General features: G+C 35.9%; 1 protein-coding gene across 1 annotated transcript in view; it reads right to left on the minus strand.

Moving 5' to 3' along the window:
- LOC150075879 (uncharacterized) overlaps positions 1-26,199 on the minus strand; it is a 50,890-nt gene that overhangs the window by 17,390 nt on the left and 7,301 nt on the right. Inside the window, exon 2 of the mRNA XM_090388137.1 lies at positions 18,559-18,723. Coding sequence (XP_090244263.1) covers positions 18,559-18,723 — 165 coding nt within the window. The remainder of the gene's footprint in view (positions 1-18,558; positions 18,724-26,199) is intronic.

Genomic DNA, 26,199 nt, shown 5'->3' on the forward strand with positions numbered 1-26,199 from the left:
AGTTATTGATCAGTCCCGCTATTACCGGCACTGTGCCTGGTTGGAGTCACTGCACATCTCATGCTTTGATACTTCCTTTAACAGAAACAAGAGGGTGTCGTGTCCATCCTATTACTGTAGCAACCATCCTTATGGCTGACAAACATTGGCAATCGCAACGTTACCATACGTCACAGCCACAAGCTTTGCCTTCTAACAGCTAATTGTTACTACATGCAGTTCACCATACATGACTGCCATCGCATGCACATAGGTTCTGTATTTCTAGACTTTTCGATTAACCGTTAAAAACCGATGAAGGCCAATATACTACCCGAAAGCTTTTGTATTACTGTTTACTCTTTGTATTTTGACATTAAACCTATTTTAGCTGCATCTTGTTATTTTTATTTCCGTTCCACTCTGCATCGCATAGTAAAATATATGAATAGTAAAAGGAAGGGATTCTGTTTTCATAAAGGAGAAAAGAGTGATCTCAGACAGTTTTCAAATTCAACACAGTTGAACCAAATAAGGTTACCAACAGCAAATTCTAAATGGGAATTCGATGTTGATAACCTTAACAGTGAGTTAATAATCATAGTATAGTATGCTGTTCATAGCATATAAGAAATACTGTTCAAAGCTTGGGCCTAAGTGGATATCAGATGAACTAACGAGATAATGGCAGAGAAGAAAAATGCATGGGATGCGTATAAATTATTAGGTGATTAAGAAGCCTATTGAACATAAACTAGTCTGCAATCAAGCCACAAAGGAGGTTAGAAAGCTAAAGCAGATTATGAGAAGTCTCTGGAAAAGAATGTAAAGAATGCAAAGAAAAGTAGCAAAGTCTACTTTCCTTATGTTAACAGTAGAAGGAAGCTGAATCACATTGGTCACCTTGATGTCAATAATCTAACTGTTATATATATATGTATATTTTTTAAGCGGCTCCTGAAATGTTAGTTCATCTCCACCTTGTTTCACTTTATGGATACAGCGCCTTGTCAAAGACCAGGCAAGAGAAGTTAGTATGCGTGAAAAGTGCGAGCCAAGGAGCAGAGCAAAGCTGGCCGCAGGGAGAAAATCAACTAGCAAGGAAAAAAAAAACAACAACCATAGAATATACATAGTAACTAGGCAAGAACATTTAACTAATTAGTGTGGACAAACTTATAAGCAAGAAGCTAGTTTGTCTAAACATACGAGCACAAAAGATAAGCATAATGGCAGACATAAAGGTGTACATAATAGAGCATAAAGGTATACATAATGGTAGAGCCCCAAGATTCGAGGACCATATAAATTAACAGTTCACATTCCTAGATCATGGGTACATACACCAATGCAAGGTAATAGACAGCAAAAGGGCCAGTTATCATAATTGTTAACAGGATTCAGTATCATCCCAGAAGGGCATTATAAGATTTATTGGCCTCAGTGTAGTTTAAACACTAAGCTCTTAATATACAGCTACATAAATATTGACCTTGTACCCATGGAACAAAACATGTCCCACAGGCTTACATCTCATAAAAGTCCTCAGAACTTTGGAGGACTTGCTATTAAACCATTATTGAACAAAACACATATATCACATATAATACATATACAACTAAGTACAGTAATACCCCAAAGTTACGCGATAGGTGGGTCCGACGAAAATCGCGTAAGTCGAATTCGCGTAAGTCGGGGTACAACTTTGCATATAAATACATATAAATTTTGCTTAATTGGGACCAAGGACTAACAAAAACACTAGTTTAGAAGAAAAATATTAATAAAATTGCAGTTCTTTATACATATTAATACAAAATATGTATTAAAAAACAAATGACTTACGTTAAAAAGTTATTTCGATGTCGATGGATCTAACAAATTCGTCTGACGACACAGCGCGTTCTTTTTTTTCACGCAGAATTTCTTCGTAGCAAGCTAATAATTTTTTTATTCCTTGCTTTGTAGCTATAACGCGTTCTTCGTTGGAGTCTATGTTTTCTAAAAATTTTAAGCCCTTTACAATTGAGCCCTTTTCAATTTTCAACCTGTCAAGTTTGCAATTGTCATGTGCTTTTCGCCATTGCTTCATTTAGGCCTGTAGCACGTGCAATATCACATGGTCTTTCATTTCGCTCAAAGCGTTTCACAATTTCATATTTTTTCTCTATCGACAGAGGCGGACTGGCCATAAGCCTTACCGGAGAAACCTCGGTGGGCCAGTGTGATTTTGGCCATAAACCATAGTATGAGGCCACTATAAATTTTCCCGGGTAAGAATTTTTGATCCAGTCCGCCTCTGTTTATCGATAATTGCTTTTCTTTTTCTCTCTGAATCTGCAGTGTCTTCACCAGGACGCTTCCTTTTCACACCTTTTAATTAAGTATTTTACTCATTTTTAGGGAATAAAGCACAATTACAAAACGAGGAGGCACGCTTGATACGCATAAACAAAGCTGCGCGCATGTAGCAACTGAATAAACAACACCATAAAGGCAGAGATACACTATTAACACCTCACATTTCTAGGGGTTACTACCATAAAACAATAAAAATCCAGTTGCGTTTCTGCTAGTGAAATCTGTTATAAACTCGATCTAATTGCATTTGCGATTATACCGATAGCTGGAATTGTGTTGGTTTTTACGTTATTATGGTGAAATGTGTTTCCCCTTCACTGATATAAAAAACATAAAAGCAGCAAAGTTGAATTTTGTTCATCTTTCGCTCTCATTCTCCGCCGTCGCACCGTATATCGATAACATATGAAAAACGACCTTGAAGATAGTGGGCGGCAGCGTTGCCAAACAAAAAAATCAAGAACCGCGTAACTCCGAGTTCGCGTAAGTCGGGGTAGCGTAAGTCGGGGTATTACTGTATATACACAGTCATACGTGTAAATATATACAAAGGAGGGGAACAACATGTGAGTAGGGACCACAGTATACTGTACTCTAAATAGATCACTGAGAATATATCGATACATAAATTTTTCCTCAACATAAATGTTTCTCTGTAGCCATGGAGCCAAGCTGAGTGTCTCTCTTAACAGTGTATTTTGTGGTAGGAAATTATCCCTCCACAGAAGATAGAAGATAGGGAGGGTGGTACAGAAGAACTCATACCAAGTGTAATTGTTGTTGTAGCCCGAGTTTACACAGTTTAAAGTAATGCACTGATTTCTGATGATAAAGTAGATGCAGCAGTGGTCAATGAAGCCATAATTGTTGTAGGAACAGTTTAAGTTGTAGTTGAAGTGTCCACGGGAACAGAAGTTGCACTATTTATGTCAGAATTTAGAGATAATCTTCTAGCAAGGACATCATGAGTAAACAGTTGGAGCACATGAAAAGCATTAACATTCTGAACTAAGACTCTTGACCAGGAGAAAAATTTTCAATTGACTTAGATAAACCATCTCTTATGTCATTGTGTTGACACTCATAGAGGATATGTTTCCAATTTTCAATTCTGCCACAAGCACAGAGATCAGTTTGGGATAACCTAAATTTGTATAATTTCTCATTTAGAGTTCTATGTCCTGTTAATAAATAAGAAGTGCACAGATCCATAGAGAACCATGTTTTAATTTTCTTGCTTGGCATGAAGGTAACTACAGGAAAAAATTCTTTAGTGACAATATCCAGAGATGTGGTGTTCCAACATCTCTGCCATATATTTAAAAGTTCGTTCCAACACCTAGCTCTTTCATGCTTAACTTCTGTTTGAGGATCGATGGTGATATTCAAAAATTCAGTTGGAATCTGTCTCTTAATGAGAAAGCAGAGACCTCTATATATTAGATATAGATCCAAGGGTAACGTGCTAGTGATAACTTGTAATGCCAGTGTAGATATGGTTCTGCATATGTTTAGCATACTAAGGAGCATAGTTCTCTGTAAACTAGCTAGTTTTGCTTGAAATTTAACTATTTTTGCCCTGTGGAATTATGCACTAGTGGCATAAGTTGCCATAGGGAGGAAGATGGCATTGTAGTAAACTTGCATGGCCCGACACAAGAGACTTCAATCAGTTCTGGAGACCTTCACGATGGCACCAGTAAATTTTCTAATTTTGGCAGTTACATGATTAAGGTGTGAGAAAAAATTTAATCTACAGTCCACAATCACACCCAATTGTCACGGAAACCATATTTGGTTTCCGTGGCAATTAGGTCGAACATTGTTAACTTTGACTTGTGGTGGGTGTTGAATATTTAATTTAGAGCCAAAAATCATCATTAGTCTTTGAAACACTAATAGATAGTTTGTTGTCTAGAGTCCAACCATAAAGATTTGCAAGAACAGCATTAGCAGAGACTTTGATAGCTGCACGAGAGTGACCACTGATCAAAATGGTTACCTCATCGGCATAGGGAATTATTTTTCACTCCTGAAGGACAGTGTTCCAGATAAGGGGCCTCAAGATAGACCCCTGAGGACACCCTCGATACACCTGCCTGGAGACCTGACAGAATTCTATAGAGTTAAGTATAACTATTTAAAACTAAATTAATATAAATGGACACTGTATGCCACAACTCGCACACATAGTCTAACTGTTGATCCGTCTCAGGATGCCAACAAACTGAATAAGTATTCTGCATCTACATTCATATATGAGAAATATATGGAGGATATTTGGTGGTCGTCACCACCAAATATCCTCCATATTTGGTGGTGACGGGCTCGAACCCTGGTCTAATCAAGAAGCGTGTGCTACGCACTGCTGCTCCTTCCCACCTGGCTACGGAGGTGCCCCAAGTTACTGCAATGGATAATGGGACGGTTGAGTGGGAGAAGACTGGTTATTAATGGAACACCTCATGAACTAATGTTATTAATGGAGTTCAGGGTTCAGTGTTCAGTCCATTGTTGTTTTCTATATTTATTAATGATATTAATGAAAGTACAGTAATACCCCGACTTACGCGAATTCGGAGTTACGCGGTTCTTGATTTTTTCGTTTGGCAACGCTGCCGCCCACTATCTTCAAGGTCGTTTTTCATATGTTATCGATATACGGTGCGACGGCGGAGAATGAGAGCGAAAGATGAACAAAATTCAACTTTGCTGCTTTTATGTTTTTTATATCAGTGAAGGGGAAACACATTTCACCATAATAACGTAAAAACCAACACAATTCCAGCTATCGGTATAATCGCAAATGCAATTAGATCGAGTTTATAACAGATTTCACTAGCAGAAACGCAACTGGATTTTTATTGTTTTATGGTAGTAACCCCTAGAAATGTGAGGTGTTAATAGCGTATCTCTGCCTTTATGGTGTTGTTTATTCAGTTGCTACATGCGCGCAGCTTTGTTTATGCGTATCAAGCGTGCCTCCTCGTTTTGTAATTGTGCTTTATTCCCTAAAAATGAGTAAAATACTTAAAAGGTGTGAAAAGGAAGCGTACTGGTGAAGACACTGCAGATTCAGAGAGAAAAAGAAAAGCAATTATCGATAAACAGAGGCGGACTGGATCAAAAATTCTTACCGGGGAAAATTTATAGTGGCCTCATACTATGGTTTATGGCAAAAATCACACTGGCCCACCGGAGTTTCCCCGGTAAGGCTTATGGCCAGTCCGCCTCTGTCGATAGAGAAAAAATATGAAATTGTGAAACGCTTTGAGCGAAATGAAAGACCATGTGATATTGCACGTGCTACAGGCCTAAATGAAGCAATGGCAAAAAGCACATGACAATTGCAAACCTGACAGGTTGAAAATTGAAAAGGGCTTAAAAATTTTAGAAAACATAGACTCCAACGAAGAACGCGTTATAGCTACAAAGCAAGGAATAAAAAAATTATTAGCTTGCTACGAAGAAATTCTGCGTGAAAAAAAGAAGGCGCTGTGTCGTCAGACGAATTTGTTAGATTTTATGAAGCCAGCGACATCGAAATAACTTTTTTACGTAAGTCATTTGTTTTTATAATACATATTTTGTATTAATATGTATAAAGAACTGCAATTTTATTAATATTTTTCTTCTAAACTAGTGTTTTTGTTAGTCCTTGGTCCCAATTAAGCAAAATTTATATGTATTTATATGCAAAGTTCTACCCCGACTTACGCGAATTCGACTTACGCGATTTTCGTCGGACCCACCTATCGCGTAAATTCGGGGTATTACTGTATATGAGACTTAAAGTCTAAGTTTGTATATGCACAAAGGTTGGTAAGTGGTTAATGACAATAATCAAAGTAAGCTACTACAACAAGTTCTAGTTCTAGAAAAATTAGGCAGATGGGCTGAGAAATGGCAGTTGAAGTTTGTATATGGGTAGGAATAATCCCAGATTAACATATCAACTGTGTGGTACAACACTCATGTAGTCGGAAATGAAAAAGACCAGGGGGGGGGGATGATTGTGCACTCAAGTTCTCTGAGCAGAGAAGACGTTAGCCAGAACAGCTAATTGGATTGTTTCTATGATATACATGAACTTTTCTTAGAAAAGTTCATGTATATCATAAGGTAAGGGGGTGATTATCCCATCAGTTATATCACATGTTGAGTACTGCATACAGGTCTGGAGGTCTCATTTTAGGAAGGATGTAGATCTGCTGGAACAGATGCAAAGACGGGCAATGAGATGCAGAACTGAAAAAGGTTTCAGTTCTGCATATTGCAGCATCTGGAGAGTACGCACCTGCGAGGTGACCTGATTAAGGTGTTTAAGACTTTTAATGGATTGAACAAACTCAATGCTGATGACATTCTTCCTCTTGCTCAGTCTACACATATGAGGGGGCATAAATTCAAACTGAGGAAAGATGGTAATAGGAGAGATGTGTGGAGGTTTGCCTTCAGCCATGCAGGTCATTGATTGTTGGAACAAACTTCCATCTGGTGTTGTGGAAGTGCGCAGTTTGAATAAATTCAAGGAAGAACTAGATAAATTATTGGTGCAGATGAACAGGTGACATGGGAGGTTTTTTTTTTTTTTTTTTTTTTTTGGCTAATGCTTTATACACTTGCTTTTTTGTATCATATGCCACTACTACCACCACCAATAATAATAATAATATCAGCACCCAGAAATTCTCAAATCAAGCTCTATTAAGAAAGACCTTTCAAAGCCAAAGTAAGAACTTACTCCTGTAATGTTATTTTATTATTTTTATGCCTAAATTATCCCTTTATTTATCATGTTTCTTTTCTGTATCTAGTTTGCTTCATTGTGATTAGAACAGATTTATCTATAAAAAAAAATCAAAGGTTTAAATGTTATGAAATATATGTTTTTAGGAGTAAAAAGGTTCCATTCTGGGATTCCGGACACAGATGATGATGATAATGGCTTTAACATGTAATTCTTATACCTACATAGCATAGCGACCAATTGGCATGATGACTGTTGTTACAGAATGGACCATGGTTATTATGCAAGAGTCTACTGTATCAATATAATACAAAGTGGCTCGTACATTTTACTAACTGTGTGATTCAAAATTCACACAGCTCAAATATCAGTAATTAAAATTTATTAATTAATTATTTTACTAGTGGATTATGCAACCAAGTAATAATAATATCTATAATGATGATAAATAACAATAAAAAATTACAATAAATATTGAAAATGTCCACCTTCTTCTTGAATACATGCAGAGACTTTTTTTTAATAATATTTAATGATACCTTTTGTAATGTTTGAACACCTATGTTCATAATTTCATTTTGTGTAAATTGGCTTTCAGTTCCTTCAACGTGTGTGGATTACTTTTACACTTTGCCTCCACAAATAATTAACTGCTAACATAACATTGTTAGTTTATCAAGGGTTCCTGGGTGCCACGAATTTTTAGAAATACAGCAATCACTGAAAAAGTCCTTCAGCATTGCTTGTTTCGGAGGATGTGTAACAAGTAACCCATCTTGCTGAAACCAACAATAACATTTACCGCATAGTGCAACGAATTGGTGTATTAAATCCCAGTATAAGTTTCCATCAACTGTGTTCTCAAAGAAGAGAGATGTAATCACTCAGCAACATGAAACAGCACACCGCATCCTAATTTTTTTGGACATTTCATGAAAAACACGAGGATTTTCATTACTCTATATCCTGATATTTTACCTAATTCCTGGTTCCACATGAATTGATGTAATCATTCGTGTGGAACCAAGCTTTGTCAGCAAAAAAAAACATGGTCCAAAATGTTAATTCCACTCGAATCAATAAAAGTATAAAACCAGCAACAATAATGCAATCTTTTTCTTTATCCAGTTCTTTTAAGTTTGTGCATTACATGAATATGATAGGAATCAAGCCCTATGTGTACTGCAGTGAAACATTTATAATGTAAATCTTCTCAGCAATATTTTGGGAGACAGTAATAACTTTGATTAACACCAAGTTGTTCTCTGGTGACCAAGTTCTCTGGTTCTGGTGTAAATCTTCTCAGCAATATTTTGGGAGACAGTAATAACTTTGATTAACACCAAGTTGTTCTCTGGTGACCAACGAAGGCATTCAGCTAATTTCTTGTCACAAACACTACCTGCTCCATGAAAACAGGTTACTAATCATGAAATTGTTGATTTATTTGATAGTGGTGAATTTTAAATGTTTTTTTTTTAAATTCACCTTTGCAGTTCACACATGATCTTGGATAAAAAGTACTGCTTGACTATAAACATAAATTCAAACAGGAAATATGTCATGATGGCTTTGTCGTGAAAAAACTGGTATGGACAAGTCAGTGTAAATATCACCTAACAACCACTTGTTCTGCCTGTGGAGGTACACAGTGTTGCCACTGATATGATTTTATACAAACTGCCTGTGGTTACCAAAATACAGCAGGCCCTCGTTATAACACAGTTCGCTTCACGCTGATTCGCTATAATGCTGTTCTTATATTATAAACCAGTATCTGACTATAACATTGTTCTTATATTATAAATCGGTATCTGACTATAATGCTGCCACAAATCACTATAACCTCTTTTACCAGCATGCAGATTGCATTTTTGGCATATTTAACAAAAACGTTTCATCTGATGGAGTTGACAGCTTGAAAATGAATAGCAAAACAGCATTAAAACTTTTCCCACGCTCAGTTAAATTTTCTCGCGCACTAATTTAATTGCAGTACAGTGACTTGTTACGTAATTCCGAGATCAACATTTTAAAAAATGATCAAGTATATTGCTTATAATATTTGCATTATATGCATTTATCTGAAGTCTAGTCATCACTCAGTACAGTATTAGACATCGTGCGTAATGGACAGTTTACTCGAACATTGTATCATAATTAATGCAACCAACGCAGTTACATATTCAAAGAGTTAATAATGGCAGATAAGAATGAAAAAGCAACGTCTGGATGCAGTATGAAGACTACAAATGCAAGAAAAAGACTGAATTTGAAAATTAAATTAGACATTTTGAGATTCCGGTCAATGACAAGCGAATGTGTGCCATAATTTGGGACTGGCAGGTTTAACTGTAAGAACAATTACAAAAATAAACAATTAATTTTATCAGCAGGAAAGACAGTTGTTCCACTGCAAGCAACTAGGGCTAGGCCGGCTATTAGGACTCAAACGGCAGAGAGACCTTAACTAATTTTATTGAAGATAACATCCAATGCAGAATTCAGTTAAGTTAAATATTAAAAAAAAAAAAAAAAAAAAGAGATTAGCCTATATGATGATCTGAAGAAAGCTCACCTAAAAGAAAAAAGAAAAAAAAAAAGTGGAACCATTTAAAACTTGTAAGGGCTGGTTGAATAGATTTAAAATCCAGGGAGAAGCTGCAAGTGCAGATCAAGAACCCCAAAATTTCAAAAAAGAACTTGTAAAATTATTGAAGAGGGGTATTATGTGTTATGCTTCTCAACAAGTTTTTAACATAGATGAAGCAGGAATTTTTTGGAAACGAATGCCTAAAAGAAGTTTCGTATTGAAAGAAGAAAAAAACATGCCAGGTTGCAAAGCAGCGAAGGATCGGTTGACTTTATGATGGAAACGCTGCGGGGGATTTTAAATTAAAACCCCTTTTAATTTACCAGGAAGAAGGCCAAACATCGACACATTTTTCATGATTAAATTCATCAAGTAAAATCAATTTAGATCAATTAAATTCATGATTTTAATTGGAATTTTAAGTTTAATTCTGATACGTAAATAGTTACCACATAATTATATACATATGTAATGCAGAATATTTTATATGTACAAATATTTGAATATAAAATATTTTGACCGACATTTGTGCATCTTTTCACCACCGTTTATTATTGATTAGGAAATATCCTATGGCACCGACCGCAACTCACAAATACATGTTACCTTATGGGAATGCGGCACTCGCTTAGAGCGGATTCATTTAGCACTCTGTTTTTCTGGAACGAATTATCAGCGTTAAGCGGGGGTCACCTATAAAAGAAATTAGCAATTTCATTTTGAGTGACACGAATTTTAGTAGCAGCAGCAAGTGATGCATGAATCAAGCTCATATGCCATCAACAAAAAAAAAAAAAAAAAAAAACACACTACCCAACTCATCTGCCCATCCTACTCTAATAATTTGTCTAATTTTTCCTTAAATTTTTTAATTTTTTCAAACTACCCACTTCCACAACACCAGATGGCAGTTTTTTTCCAGTGATCAATTACTCACTGGCTGAAAGAAAATTTTTGCACATCTATCCTGCAGCCATCCTTTTTCAATTTAAGTTTATGTCCCCTTATGTGTGTGTTGCCCAAGAAAGGGCAAGACAATCAGCATTTAGTTTATCCAATCCATTTAAACACTTTCAATCAGGTCTCCTCTCAGGTGCTTAGTTTTCAAGCACTGCAATTTGCAGGACTGAAATCTTTTGTAGTAAGAGTACCCTTTTTATGTCTTTGACTAATCTGGTTGCTCTTCTCCGCAACTGTTCGAAGACATCTACATCCTTCTTAAAATGAATCTTTGAGAATTGTATGTAGTATTCAAGATGTGGTCTAACCACTGTCTTATACAATTGGATAATCACTTCTTTGTCCCTGCTGGCAAAACTGAAAAACCCCATAAGATGTCCTAGCAGCTTGTCTGCACTGCTTGGAAAACTTCATGTTGAACTGTACATTACCCTTCAAATTATCCTGTATAAATTAATCTCAATTGGCAAAAAGAATAAGAAAGCAAAGCTGTACATGCAGACATGGAGGTAAAATTAGTCACCACTTGGAATAAGGAATTTGATCTGCCATTTCTTTGAAGTATTTAGTATCATAAATATATAATCTAAGATCAACAGGATAAATTCAACTAGGATCAGCTAAGATAAATTTTAATACACTGTTAGAGGAATATTGATTAAGAAGCTTAATTCTAGTGTAGTAGTAACAAGTATAGTTTTTAATGCCACTGCACAACTAATAATTCTACTAATACCTTTTGGCAAAATCCATATTCTAATTTTTTTCCAAATTGATAACTTCAATGTTTCAATGTTTGAAACAATGAAGTTATCATTTTTATAGCATCAACAAATATTATTTTTGAGAGAGAGGGCATAATTTAAAATACTATACAGTGGAGCCCCAACATCCGATGGTAATTCGTTCCACAAAACCCATAGTATGTTGAAAATATTGCAAGTTGAAACCAATAATACATTGATTCTCTGTGATTTGTTCCCCAACAACACATAAAATAGGTATTTCTTATATGTTATACTTAGTAGCTCCTCTATTGTTAGCTCACACCCATGACGTCAATACAGGAGCTCACATCTGGCGAGTATGGGTTTGGCACACCCAGGGTCTTGAGCTGGATATCATCATTCTTCTCTTTCTTGGTGATTCCCTTCTACTTCTCTCTCTCTCTAGCTCTGTCTGTCTGAGGGTAACTTAAATTTTTTTTGGCTGGTGCCTTAGGCTTCCTTGCACCATATGGCTAATAACAATAATAAGGTCCTCCACATCCTCTTCGCCAACCTCCAGTCCCATTGATTTACCAAGAGTGATAATACTATTTGTCAAGGCACCATCATCTTCAAATCCGTCAACGTTATGGATAATTAAAGGCCAGATGTTTTTCGAGGCTGAATTTAAGCACCTTGTGGAAACATTATTCCAAGAACTTACAATCAGCCTCACACAGTCCAGCATGTTGAACTTCAACCTCCAAAACTTTTTGAGCGTGACAACATTTTCACCAGAGGTTGCTGCAAAGAAACTTGTGAACATTTTCGGCGTGTAGATTTTCTTGAAGTTTGCAATCACTTGCTGGTCCATTGGTTGAAGAAGAGGAATAGTGTTGGGTGGCAAAAATTTGACTTGAACAAAGTCAAATTGTGCCTCAAGAGATTGAACAAGTTTGGGATCATGGCCTAGCACATTACCCAGCAGGAGCAGTGCCTTCACAGGAAGCTTATTTTTCTCAAGATAACTCTTCACTGAAGAACAGAAAACTTCAAGCTGCCATTCATTGAAGACATATCCTGTAACCCAGGCCCTGTTACTGTGCCAAAATACTCCCAGCATGCCTTTGTCGACCTTTTGTTGTTTAAATACTCTAAGGTATTTAAGGGGGGGGTGTTAGAGTGATACACAAGCAAAGGCTTCAGCTTAATATCTCAAGAGGCATTGGCACCCAACAAGACAGTGAGCCTATCTTTCATAGGCTTATATGAAAGATAGGTTCACTGTCTTTTATAGGCCAGGTAAACTAGCCTCATCCTTAGTGATGTACGTTCTCCTGGGCATTTGCTTCCAGAAGAAGCCAGTTTCGTCAGTGTTAAAAACCTGCTGGTGAAGATAACCCTCCTGATCAACAAATTCAATTCTAAAGGTCTCAGCTGCTTTTTTTTTTTTTTTTTTTTTTATTATCAGCACTGGATGCCTCCCCATGCCTTTCAACACTTTTGATATTCACCCTTTTTTTGAAGCACTCAAACCAACCTGTGCTGGCTTTAAAGAGTACAGCACTGCCACTGGTTAATGGAGCGTTAAGTTTCAGACTGCCATAGATCTGAAACAATCATACGAGCGATGTTCCACGCACCACATGCTGAACCATAACGTTGTTGAACAATAACAAAGACTAATTGGTTGAGAACAGTTGTACAAGTGATATTCCGTACACCATGTCTGGAAATTGCTGACCGTGTATCATTCCAACTATATCGGAAAGCCATCGGTTCCTGCAAATATCATGGTCCTTAAAATAAGAGATTGTATGGAACGTATATCGGATGCCAATGTCGTCGTAAGTCAAGGACCCACTGCACAAGGTGGTCTGCTACCAGGGGAACTTAAATCCCACTTTAGTATTATCCAGCTCAATATTAGTCCATTTTAAGATATTAAAATGACTATTATAAATAGACTCAAAATTACATAATTTTAATTTGGTGGTATATGTAATTATGCATATGCAGTAGACCAAACTGACTGACCCATACATCATTACAAGTGGAATAAATAATTCAGTTTTAGCAATGCATAATGACGTAAGAAGAAGCATATACAGCTACATATTCCTGAAAGTGCATCAGGAATATGTAGCTGTATATGCTTCTTCTTACGTCATTATGCATTAGGAATATGTTTCCAAAGAAAGTGCATCACCCCTTAAAATTGTAACTGTCGTCCGAATAACGCAAGTATGGCAATATTTCTTATAGATTGCATCAGATAAGATCGACACCATAGGTCAGTGGTTTTCAACTGGTGCCGCAACAACATTCCAGGGGTGCCACGCAATTTGAGTTTAAGTTACTTAAACTTATTATTATTTTTTAATTTATGTGTTTATTTCATTATAAAAAGGTGTAATGTATCTTTTTAATTTTGTGCTGATCTATAATTGATGTTTACTTAGTACCTCTGTATAAAGAATAAAATTATATACTGTATATATATAATTTGTATTATGGAATGTAATTTTTATAATTATATTATTGTAATAAATATCATATAACATATATATATTTTTAATATTATACATATATATACAGAGAGAGAGAATCAGATCTAACAGGCAGAAAATTGAGTAGGGGTGCTGCAAAATAAAATAAATTACTTAGGGGTGCCATTATTAAAAAAAGGTTGAAAACCACTGCCATAGGTGATAACATAATATTGCATCAGCTGTTACTTTCAGCTACATAAGCCCGCTCTGCATGAGTTGCAGTCATTCCTTGCTTGTGTCAGGATGGTGAATTACGTGCAGTTGATGCAACGAAGAAAGAGTGTTATCGTTGCTTTACATGAGGAAGGATGTTCTTCCTGTCATATTACTTATAGAGTGTCTTGTAATCAGCCAACAGTGAGATTTCTTTTAAACTCAAAAATACTGGTTCTGCTGATAGGAAAAAAAAAGAACCAGATCCAAATGAATCTCTACGCCAAAACAGGACTGCATTTTGAAGCACTTGTGCCTTAAAAAGCGTAAAGCTTCTTTGTCTGAGCTGAAAAGAGAATGGGAAGAACATACAGGAGTAGTAGCAAGTGCAGTAACAGTCAGAAGATGCCTCTTCAAAAATGGACTTGAAGCCTGTCATCCTAAGAAGCCCATCCTCACACAAAAAAATTAAAAAGGCCCGATTAATTTGGTGTAAGGAGCATGTCAAATGGACCGCTGAGCAGTGAAAGTCAGTTATTTTCTCGGATGAAAAGAAATTCAACCTGCTGATGGGAGACAAACGATTCACCGTAGACTTGGTGAAGAATACCATCCAGATTATGGTGTCTACAGTGAAATTCCCTACCAGCCAAATGATATGGGGGTGCATTTCGTATCGTGGTGTAGGTCACCTGCAGTTTATAAAAAGCTCGAACCCCATAAATGCCAATGGATACCTGGCCTTATTGGAAGGCAAATTGCTGCCAACCATTAGAGACCATTTCAACCTACCAAGTAACTGCATTTTTCAGGACAACTCTGTTTCTTGTTATCAGGCGAAAAGTTTAAGTAGGCACTTCTGTAGTTACTTTAGCTTAATTTCTGCATTAGAGGTTCAACAGTAATGTGTTTACATTTGTTACAGGTGAAAAAATGGTTGGAAGAATGGTCCATTACAACTGTTAGCTGGCCAGGAGACAGCCCAGACCTGAATCCTATAGAGAACTGTTGGCATCGTGTGAAATCTGCAGTTGCCAGAAAGAAACCAAAAACCCTTTGTGAACTTCAGGAAACCATAATTCGTGTTTGGAACCATGAACTATCAGCTGACTATCTTCAGAAATTGATCTTGTCAATGCCTCAACGGTGTGCTGCTATGATCAGGGCCAGTGTCGGTTCAACTAAATATTAGTTTGCACCTGGTGAACTTTTCATTTTGTTTTCCATTTAAAATGATAAACTGCAGCAAATTGAGGGGCTTCTGATTACATTTCAGTCATAATTGTAGTGTTTACCAAAACTGTTGTATAATGGTTGCAAATGCTCATTTTGGAATATTTTGAGAGCACCTGTCAAATGTTACTTAGCTTTGCCTTAACTATTAATAAATATCTTGTTTATATTTTTATTTGTGATGTAACATACTCATTAGTGAGTACCTGTCAAATATTACTTAGCTTTGCCTTAACTATTAATAAATATCTTTTGTTTATATTTTTATTTGTGATGTAACCATATTCACTAGTCATTAATGTAACATACTATTGCGAAAAAGGGTTAGTAAATGTGAAATTCCTAGGTGATGCATTTTCTTTGAACACAAGTGTACATAAAGAAAAAAAATGCTAACTTCATTTGTCCATACCTGCTAATAATTTGTTCATTCCTTTAAATTTATTCAAACTGCTACCTCCACGATACCAGGTGGAAATTTATTTCAACAATCAAATTACTCTGTGGATCAAAAGAAATTTCTGCACATCTATTGTTCAACCATCCTTTTCCAATTTAAATTTATGTTCCCCTGTATGTGTTGTTTACTCAATCCATTTAGAGATTTAAACACTTCAATTAGGCTTTCCGGACAGTACAATTTTACAGTAACTAGGTAGGTTTTTCTTGGTAAAATTATCCTTTTGTGCCCCCTACTAATCTTGTTACTTTTCCCTGCATCTGTTTCAACAGATCTTTCTAAAACAAAGCTCCCAAATAAGTATGCAACATAACCATTACCTTAAAGAATGGGATGATCACCTATTTGTCCCTGCTGGCAAAAAATACTGTATATCATTGACAAAGCCCCACAAGCTATTCTAGTATCCTGTTTGCATTGCTCAGAGAAATTCATACAAGACTGAAAAATTACTCTTAGGTATTTTTTCATTCACCTTGAGAATGAAAAATTTAACGAAAATGAAAAATGATTTAATGTACTTAATAATAATTATTTGGTCTGAGACTTGAATTAGGTTTTGTTTAAGCAGCTAGAAAATCTTTACTGCTTTAATTTTGGAAGTCTGCAATTGACGTCAATAGACATTCAGGACAACCAAATTTTCCATAAGTGGGAAAAATGGAAAGGTGGTGATTTAGATTGATTAAAAACAGGGCCAAAGATAGCTAAATATTCATAAATTATTTTCAAACAACCATTAATCCTTTAGTTGCTACAGATAACTTCATCAGAAGAATGAGAAACTGATCATACCGTCAAATCATCAGCTGCTGCTGCTATTGTTGGTTTTCAAGTGACTTAACAACTCTGGTCATATTACATCACTGTGCATTATGTCTGCAAGTGCATATTCACCAGTTAATTTGTGTGGTATGCATGCTAAAGAACCTGGAACTAATAGGGGGGTAAACTGTACTTCCTTCAGTCATCAACAGAACTCGAACCCAGACCTATCCAAACGAGTAACAAATGGCAAAACAACTATACTGTAGAGGATCAAATTATTAGCATCAATACAGAGAACAACAGGGCAGTTAAAGTACCTCCTTGACATGCAGCACCTGCAGAGTTGCATGGTCTCTGTGGTTATTATTGATTGGGATTTGTGGAGGGGGGAAATATATGGTAATATCAACTTTATAATTATTTTAACACTACTATACCCTATTGATCAATTACAGGCAACCTCTGCATAACAATGGTACTTCTACAACATAGTTTTGTTCTAACACAACCTGATAAATTGTGGCAATCGCACAACACGGTACTTGTATGACACGGTTTGAGAATTGAGGGAAATCTCACATACCACAGTATTTTTGAGGTTTTGTGCTGGGAAAACCATGCTGTTGACTCGCTAGTCATTATTGTCTTTGTGATATTGTTCTAAAGCACATTTCTGGAGGTCATTACCATAAAACAATAAAAACAATTTGCAGTTACAGGTTTATTAGTCTTTTCTATTAGTGTAATCAATTATAAACGGGTAGTAAACTCTATCTTCTTGCATTTGCGACAGTACCGATAGCTGGAATTCTGTGGGTTTTCACATTATGGCTAAACGTGTTTCCCCTTCCACGAAATATTCAATCATATAAAAAACATAAATAAATTTTCAGAAACTCATTACTCCGTATGTGTTTATTGTGCGTATTGTGTTTGTTGCAACTTGTGTGTGCAGTGTTCTTTGTTATTAAATGCTTATCATTTTTACTGTTTTAAATTTTACAATAAAAAAATAAAGTCAGTGAACAGAAATATCAATTAGTTAGTATGTACATATCACAGTACGTATTAATTAAGCTACGTATGTGAGCATAAATTTATTTTTATTTTGCTAACTGGAAAATATTCTTCCGAATTTCAGGTATCATTTAACTTTGTTAATTGGTAAGGTAATAAGTTAAATTTGTACTTTATATCTTTAAAGTGGGGGATCCACTGTATTTTTTTGGGAGATTCCTGGGTTATGTTCTGTCCTATTGAACTTATAGATAAAACACAGGATGATAAAAGTGCTAAAACACCGTAGCTTTCAGAGGCATCTGCCTCCTTTTTCAACAGTTTTGAACTTCTACAACAACTATTATCCGCCTCCTTTTTCAACTACTGTTGAAAAAGGAGGCGGATACCTCTGAAAGCTACGGTGTTTTAGCGTTTTTATCATCATGTGTTTTATCTACATTGTTTTATTGTAAATAATTCTTTGCAGTTTAAAATTTCCTATTGAACTTGTGCTTGTTTGAGACCATAAAAAATTGTGACTTAGAAGCGTGCAGTTCTTGACTTTTAAGAGAGAAGAAGGTACACAAAATCTAGATGCTGCAGAAAAGATTGTGCTTAGCAGTGATGAAGAGGAAGAAAATTAAATGAACGTACATTATCTGACATATACGTATCACAGTTTGTAAGGTAAGACATTTGTTCAGTTATTGCTATTTAAGTTACTACTATTATAAAAATAAAGTTAAAATATTAAGCTATTACTACCATAAAAATTAAGTTTCTGATAGTTATTAAAAAAAATGGTGTACTTTGTTAACTTTTGGAATGTAACACCCCTTTTTGTACTGGTTCTTAGTCCCATATAACATGGTTTCGCATTATACAAGATTTTGTAGGAATCAAACTACCATGTTATTCGAGGGTTACCTGTATACAATTCTGAAAATGTCCAATTACAGGATAACAGCAAAATATAATTACTCATTTACATGTAGATTCTCTTCACAATTCTACTATTTGATATGTCATGATAGGGTACTCACCTGATGCTGATGATTGCCTTACTGATGAGGACTCTGGCTGGATTGTCAGAGACTGAATTGTTAGTGACTCTGAATATAATATTTCTTGAGAATGAGAGTTCACTGAATCTGCTGTCAAACCTGATGAATCTTCTGACAATTCTTGGTCAATGAACTTGATAATTTCTAAAGTATGACAAAATTAAATAAAAATAAACATTTGGTATATATATTTAATATAAATATGATGGTTATTCATAGAGCAGTAGTAATTCTTGCTGTGTGTATGTATTCAATGAGCATTAATCAAGTGGCATAGGCCACATATGTAATATATTGAAAATAAATGGAACTCTTGATAAAGGTTTATTATCTCTAGTAACCATACACTTCTGCCAGTTGCCATACCATGGTTGAAACAGTTCTGCAATTATTTTGTGACTTCTTTAAGCACACTTCTCCTAGCAGTGTGTACCTTTGTACACAATTCCATGAGACATTTCAGTTCAGTAAAGACTGGCCTGGAATGCTGACCCTTCATTACTTTCATTTTATAGATGAGATAAAAGTGCAGGGGCTAGATCCAATGAATAAAGGGCATGTTTTCAACATTACCATGATGGAGAACCCAGTGCATCCAATGTAGCTGAGTAATCAAGCACAAGAGCACAATAAAGTGAAGAGTGTTTTTTTATTGTTTTCATATGGACAGTGGAGGTCATCTGTCAGGTGACCACTGGACAAGCATTTGTTTACAATTTTAGTTTACTTGTTTTTCTTCTCCCGCCAGTTCAACAAACATCTGTCTTACTTAGTTGTTTTTAAAAGGTTTATTTATTATTGCCTTCACAGTGAGAAAACAAAGCCCGATATTCTTTCAAGATGGCCATTATAGTGCAGAGTACAAAATGCATAGTTTCAAATTTCTTATGTTGTGAAGCAACCAAAACTGAAATAAATTTTGAAACAAACCTGAAACAGAAGTAACTAAGAATAATGAATATATATAGTGTTTTTTTTTTTTTTTTTGGGTGATGCTGCATAAGCTTGCTTTCTTACATCATATGCCTCTACTAATGCTAATACTAATGATATGAGTTTTTAAATTTTTTAATATTTATATGCATAATAAGCAGAAATGTGTGTGCATATTTGAAATTTTTTGCACTTAGTGATTTTTTAAAATGAAGACAATAAAGAGACCGATATTTATATTTTTTGTTTTATTTATTTATTATTTTTTTTTGCAATTTTCAGTTCAAAAAAAGAACAAAAAATATTTTTTGTTATTTTTTTGAAAATAAAAGGTGTAAAAAAACACAAGTATGTTTTATATTTTTTTATTAAAACTTAAAAAATAGTGCAATCCATTAAAAAAAGATGAAATGTTGTCACTGCTGAAGCAGAATTCTAAAAACACAAACCATTTTCCAAAAATTAAAAAGAATATTGGGCACTTGTCAAGTGGCTCACCACTGTTTTTGGCACACTTGTCCAACACAGCCAGGTCAAAAAAAAAAAAAAAAAAAAAAAAAACAGAAGCCTAATATAAGATTTCTCCACACCCTTCTACCATTTGACAAATTAGCCATCAAGAATTAAACAATATTGCTTATGTATGTTTCATTTCAATAAATTTTTATTTATATAACCATAGAGTTGTAATGTTATTTACCAATTTTAGCCTAATATGCACTGATTAAAATTATTTTGAAAATGGGGTAAATATTGATAATTCACAGATTTCATACAAACTGGTCATTATATGAAAATATGCGTGGCATAGCAAGCATTTTTACTATTTGCTGTTTTTTTAGGAACAAATGTGGCATGTTATAGCAAGATGACTGTACTTCATGTTTGTTTGTTTGTTTGTATTGTTATATTAATTCTCTGTTATACAGAGTATCCTAGGAGGAATCTGCCAAACTTCAGAGTTCTTTGAGTCATATTAAGTGCATATTACCATGGGTCTGAATCTAAATGGCTTAAGGAGCTACTGCTCTTTGAATTTTAATAATGGCTGTGGAGTTCCAACTCAAAAAATAAACATAATAAAATAAAAAAGCAGTCACCTAGTATGAATAAACATTTTACTAGGTAAATTTGTGCTTACTTTATAATTCAATTTTATTATTTTTTACACTAAAAATTCCAGTCATTTTAAAAATTCAAAAAGCTATAGCTCTGTAACTGCTCAGAATCAGATGAATGTTTATATGAACTACTTTGCTTAAAATCACTCAGGAAATCAACTAGTGGTTTGGCAGATTCTTTCTGGGACACCCAACCTATATTTTTGTTTAATTTCACCATGTCTAATATTAGTCGTCCCCTTTCTAACTTTGCATTCTTTGATTTATGTTGTTGTTGTTATTTTGGTTTTTAGGAGCATTAGCAACTAAGGCCATATTGCTACGGGATATGCGGTGGTCATTCTCTGACCTTTCCGCATCCTCCATATTTGGTGGTGACGGGCTCGAACCCCGGTCTAATCAAGAAGCGTGTGCTAACGCACCGCTGCTCCTTCCCACCTGGCTACGGAGGCGCCTCTTTGATTTATGACATCCACACCCACAGTATTGCTCTTCAACTTGACACTTTCAATTCTTTTGCCTACTTTAACAATTCTTTGCTATTTGACACATTTTTCTCTGTTATATTATAATGCATATTTAAAAACTAACTTTTGCCTTGTTTGGCTCTTTCCTATGAATTTTTTTTATTATTTTAGTTTTACATGAAACTCTATAAAATTAATTAGGAACTTTACAATCCAGAATTCTTAGGGTCTGGCACATTATACAAAAAAAAAAAAAAAAACCCCGCCATTTTATAATGGGAAATATTAAGAAAGTATCATATTGATGATTGCATTTGTCTTTAAGAATCTGTGCAATAAAAGGGTGAAATTTGCTGTTCTTTATTCAATAAACTTCATAACTTAGCATTAGATTTAGTAGAGGCATATGATGCAAGAAAGCAAGATTATTTAGCATCAGCCAAAAAAAAAAAAAAAAAAACCCTTCCCATTTCACACATCAATTCACTTCAAGAGTTTGTCTAGTTCAGGCTTGAATTTATTTAAGCTATCAACTTCCACAACGACAGATGGAAGTTTGTTCTAGCAATAAACTACCTGCTGGCTAAAAGCAAATTTCTGCACATCTATTCTACAACTGCTTTCCTCAATTTGAATTTATGACCCTCAGGTTTTTAATCTGAGCAAGAAGAAAAATCCCATCAGAATTGAGCCTACTCAATCCATTCAAGGCCTTATACACCTCAATGAGATCACCTCGCAGATGCCTAGTCTCCAGCTGCTGCAATTTGCAGAACTTAAGCCTTTCTCTGTAAGAGCACATCTTCATTCCCCTCAACAATCTTGTAACACTTCTCTGTGCTCACTCAAGCAACTCTACATCCTTCCTAAAATGAGGCCTCCAGATCTGCATGCAGTACTCAAGGTGTGGCCTGACCATTGCCTTATACAAAGGGATAACCTCCTTTTCCCTACTAGCAAAATTCCTGTATATCATTGACAATACCCCATGACCTGCTCTGGCAGCCTGCCTGCACTGCTCAGAAAACTTCATATCAGACTTCACAATTATGCCCAGGTCTTTTTCATTTTCTACCACCCTAAGTGTAGTACCACACAGTTGGTACATTTCTCTGGGATTACTTATACCCATATGCAGTGCTTTGCATTTGTCTATGTTAAATTTCAGTTGCCACTTCTCGGCCCATCTGCCCAACTTTTCTACATGCTGTTGCAGTAGCACACTGCCATTACTGTCATTAACAACCCTGCCAACCTTTGTATCATCTGTAAATATCGACATTAAGCCTAATATATCTTCATCAATATCATTGATAAATATAGAAAACAACAGTGGGCAAAACATCGAACCCTAATAACATTATGCCACAAACAGCAGCATCCATTATTCATTACCACTCTCTGTCTTCTCCCACTCAAGCACCCTTTTATCCATTGTAGCAAACTACCCTTAATACCATACTGCTCAAATTTGTACAGCAGTCTTCCATGAGCAACAGTATCAAAAGCTTTCCTGAAATCTACGTATACGATATCAAAATTATTTTTTGCATCCAGTTCCTTTGTAACCCATAGTATCCAGTCAAATTTGTCAGACAAGACTTTCCTTAACAAACCCATGCTGTGTCTTAATTATTACTGCAGTCTTGTCAAGATGACCCTGCAATGCTTCTTTAACCAGTAACTCCATTATTTTCCCCGCAACAGAAGTAATTACAGACTAATGGGTCTGTAATTACTTGTGTCACCCTTTGATCCCCTCACTTTGTGAATTGGAGATACTTTGCACATATCCAGTCCATGGGAATGTCCCCTGAGTCAAAGAATCCTTTCATAATTATGGCTAAGGGTTTGCTTATTTCCTTTGCCGCCTCCTTTAATATAATTGGATAGATCTCATCCACCACAGGTGCCTCTCTTATGTTTAACTTCAACAATTTCTCCTCCACTTTGCTCTCAGTTATTACAAAATCATTATGCACCCTGTTACAGTTTGATAAACTTCTGGCATTTTCCTCCCTTAATAACTGCTCATGTGTGATTGTAGATGCACAATCCTCATTCAGATTATCAGTTATCTGAGCAGGATCATCAACAGTCAAACCATCGATATCAAGTGAACCAATCTGATTCATCCCCTCACTTCTAGAGTCTATATAAGTAAAGAAGTCCTTGCTGTTTTTCTTAGCATCCTTTGCCAAAGATTTCTCGTAATCTGCCTTCGCTTGCCTAATCCCCTTTGTGATTGATTACAGACTAGCTTATATCTGCCATAGGCTTCTGTGCCGCCTGATAATTTATAAGTATCTCATGCATTTTTCTTCTCTGCCACGAGTCACATTAGTTCATCTGACATCCATTTAGGCCTAAATCTTGAACAATATTTCTTTATCGGTATGAAAAACCTAGTAGCTTCCACGATCACTTCTTTGAACTGATGATGTTACCAATAGCAAATTCCTACTTAGAATTTGCTATTGGTAACATCATCAGTTTGTCCCACTGTACAGTATATTAAAACTATCTGAGACCACTACAGTCACCTTTACAGAAGCAAAAACCCTCCCCTTTACCCCCAATGGTAATTATATCTTTAAGTAAATCCCACATCAGTACACTGTGATCACTGCCACCTAGCGGTTCCTTTTTTTGCAAATTCTTAATGCATGAATAATCACTGCTGATAACGAGATCAAGAGTATTACTCCCTGTCGATGTGAGTGTCATTGTGTGAATTTCTTTGTGGCAAACCCTTTGGGGTGGGATATTTGCTGGCAACAACAAGTGTGCACTTCCTTCACTCATCTGGATATTGCAATTTTTGATTCCCTTGTCCATTTTGGTGTTCAAGAGGAATATGCATGTGTAGATTGACTCACTATACCTTGTGGCAAGAGTGGTTACCAGTAATCTTTCTTCTTGTGATCATTACTTCCTGGTAGATAAGTGGCCAGTGAACAACATACAATATTCACATAGATATGACATAACATACATGCTGGTCTTTAAAGTGCCCTGTACTCAAAACAGAATTATACAGCAGAGATGGAGTAGCAACTGGGAGTCACCATACATAACAGATTATACAAAAAAAAAAAACACGCCTATCATACAGACTACCCAAATATGAATTGATATCAGGGGGACTGGGATCTGTTTGGTCTCCATGTCACAAAGGAATGCTGCTCCTCTTTTTCATAACTATCATTATCCAGTGCACTACCACCATTTTACTTACTGCAGTGGAAAAACCCATGCTTAGCCTCCAAAGAAAGGCTCCAGCAATCCTCATCTCTTCAATCATGAAGTATGAATCATTTTTGAGAGGCAACCAGAGAGTGTAATAGTCTTGATTTGGTTATCAGCAGTGATTATTTTTGCATTAAGAATTTGCAGATAAAGGAATCACTAGGTGGCAGTGATCACAGTGTACTGATGTGGAATTTACTTAAAGATATAATTAACATCAAGGGAAGGGCTATTACTTCCGTAAAGGTGACTACAGTGGTCTCAAACAGTTTTTAAATTCTGTACAGTGGGACAAACTGATAATGTTACCAATAGCAAATTCTACGTGGGAAGCATTCAAGATTTGTTTGTTGTTTGTTATTTGGTTTTTAGGAGTATTAGCAACTAAGGCCATTTTGCTCCGGGATATGCGGTGGTTATTCCCTGACCTTTCTGCATCCTCCGTATTTGGTGGTGAAGCATTCAAGGAACTAACCGTGGAAGTTAACTGGGCTTTTCATACCGATAAAGAAATACTGTTCAAGGTTTAAGCCTAAATGGATATCAGATAAACAAATATGACTCGTGGCAGAGAAGAAAAATGCATGGGATGCATATAAATTATCAGGCGACACAGAAGCCTATGGCAGATATAAGCTAATATGTAATCAAGTCACAAAGGAGTTTAGGCAAATGAAGGCAGATTACGAGAGATCTTTGGCAAAGGATGCTAAGAAAAACAGCAAGGACTTCTTTACTTATATAAACTCTAGAAGTAAGTAGATGAATCAGATTGGTCATCACACACGAGCAGTTATTAAGGGAGGAAAATGCCAGAAGTTTATCAAACTGTAACATGGTGCTTAATGATTTTGTAATATCTGAGAACAAAGTGGAGGAGAAATTGTTGAAGTTAAACATAAGAGAGGCACCTGTGGTGGATGAGATCTATCCAGTTATATTAAAGGAGGCAGCAAAGGAAATAAGCAAACCCTTAGCCATAATTATGAGAGCATCCTTTGACTCAGGGGACGTTCCCATGGACTGGATATGTGCAAAAGTATCTCCAATTCACAAAGTGAGGGGATCAAAGGGTGACACAAGTAATTACAGACCCATTAGTCTGTAATTACTTCTGTTGCGGGGAAAATAATGGAGTTACTGGTTAAAGAAGCATTGCAGGGTCATATTGACAAGACTGCAGTAATAATTAAGACACAGCATGGGTTTGTTAAGGAAAGTCTTGTCTGACAAATTTGACTGGATACTATGGGTTACAAAGGAACTGGATGCGAAAAATAATTTTGATATCGTATACGTAGATTTCAGGAAAGCTTTTGATACTGTTGCTCATGGAAGACTACTGTACAAATTTGAGCAGTATGGTATTAAGGGTAGTTTGCTACAATGGATAAAAGGGTGGTTGAGTGGGAGAAGACAGAGAGTGGTAATGAATAATGAATGCTGCTGCTGCTGTTGTTGTTTGTGGCATAATGTTATTAGGGTTCGATGTTTTGCCCACTGTTGTTTTCTATATTTATCAATGATATTGATGAAGATATATTAGGCTTAATGTTGATATTTGCAGATGATACAAAGGTTGGCAGGATTGTTAATGACAGTAATGGCAGTGTGCTACTGCAACAGGATGTAGAAAAGTTGGGCAGATGGGCTGAGAAGTGTGGCAACTGAAATTTAACATAGACAAATGCAAAGCACTGCATATGGGTATAAGTAATCCCAGAGAAATGTACCAACTGTGTGGTACTACACTTAGGGTGGTAGAGAATGAAAAAGACCTGGGCACAATTGTGAAGTCTGATATGAAGTTTTCTGAGCAGTGCAGGCAGGCTGCCAGAGCAGGTCATGGG

Source organism: Mastigoproctus giganteus, chromosome 13 (genome assembly GCF_048544385.1).
Source record: "Mastigoproctus giganteus isolate SK-2022 chromosome 13, ASM4854438v1, whole genome shotgun sequence".
NCBI classification, from domain to species: Eukaryota; Metazoa; Arthropoda; class Arachnida; order Uropygi; family Thelyphonidae; genus Mastigoproctus; species Mastigoproctus giganteus.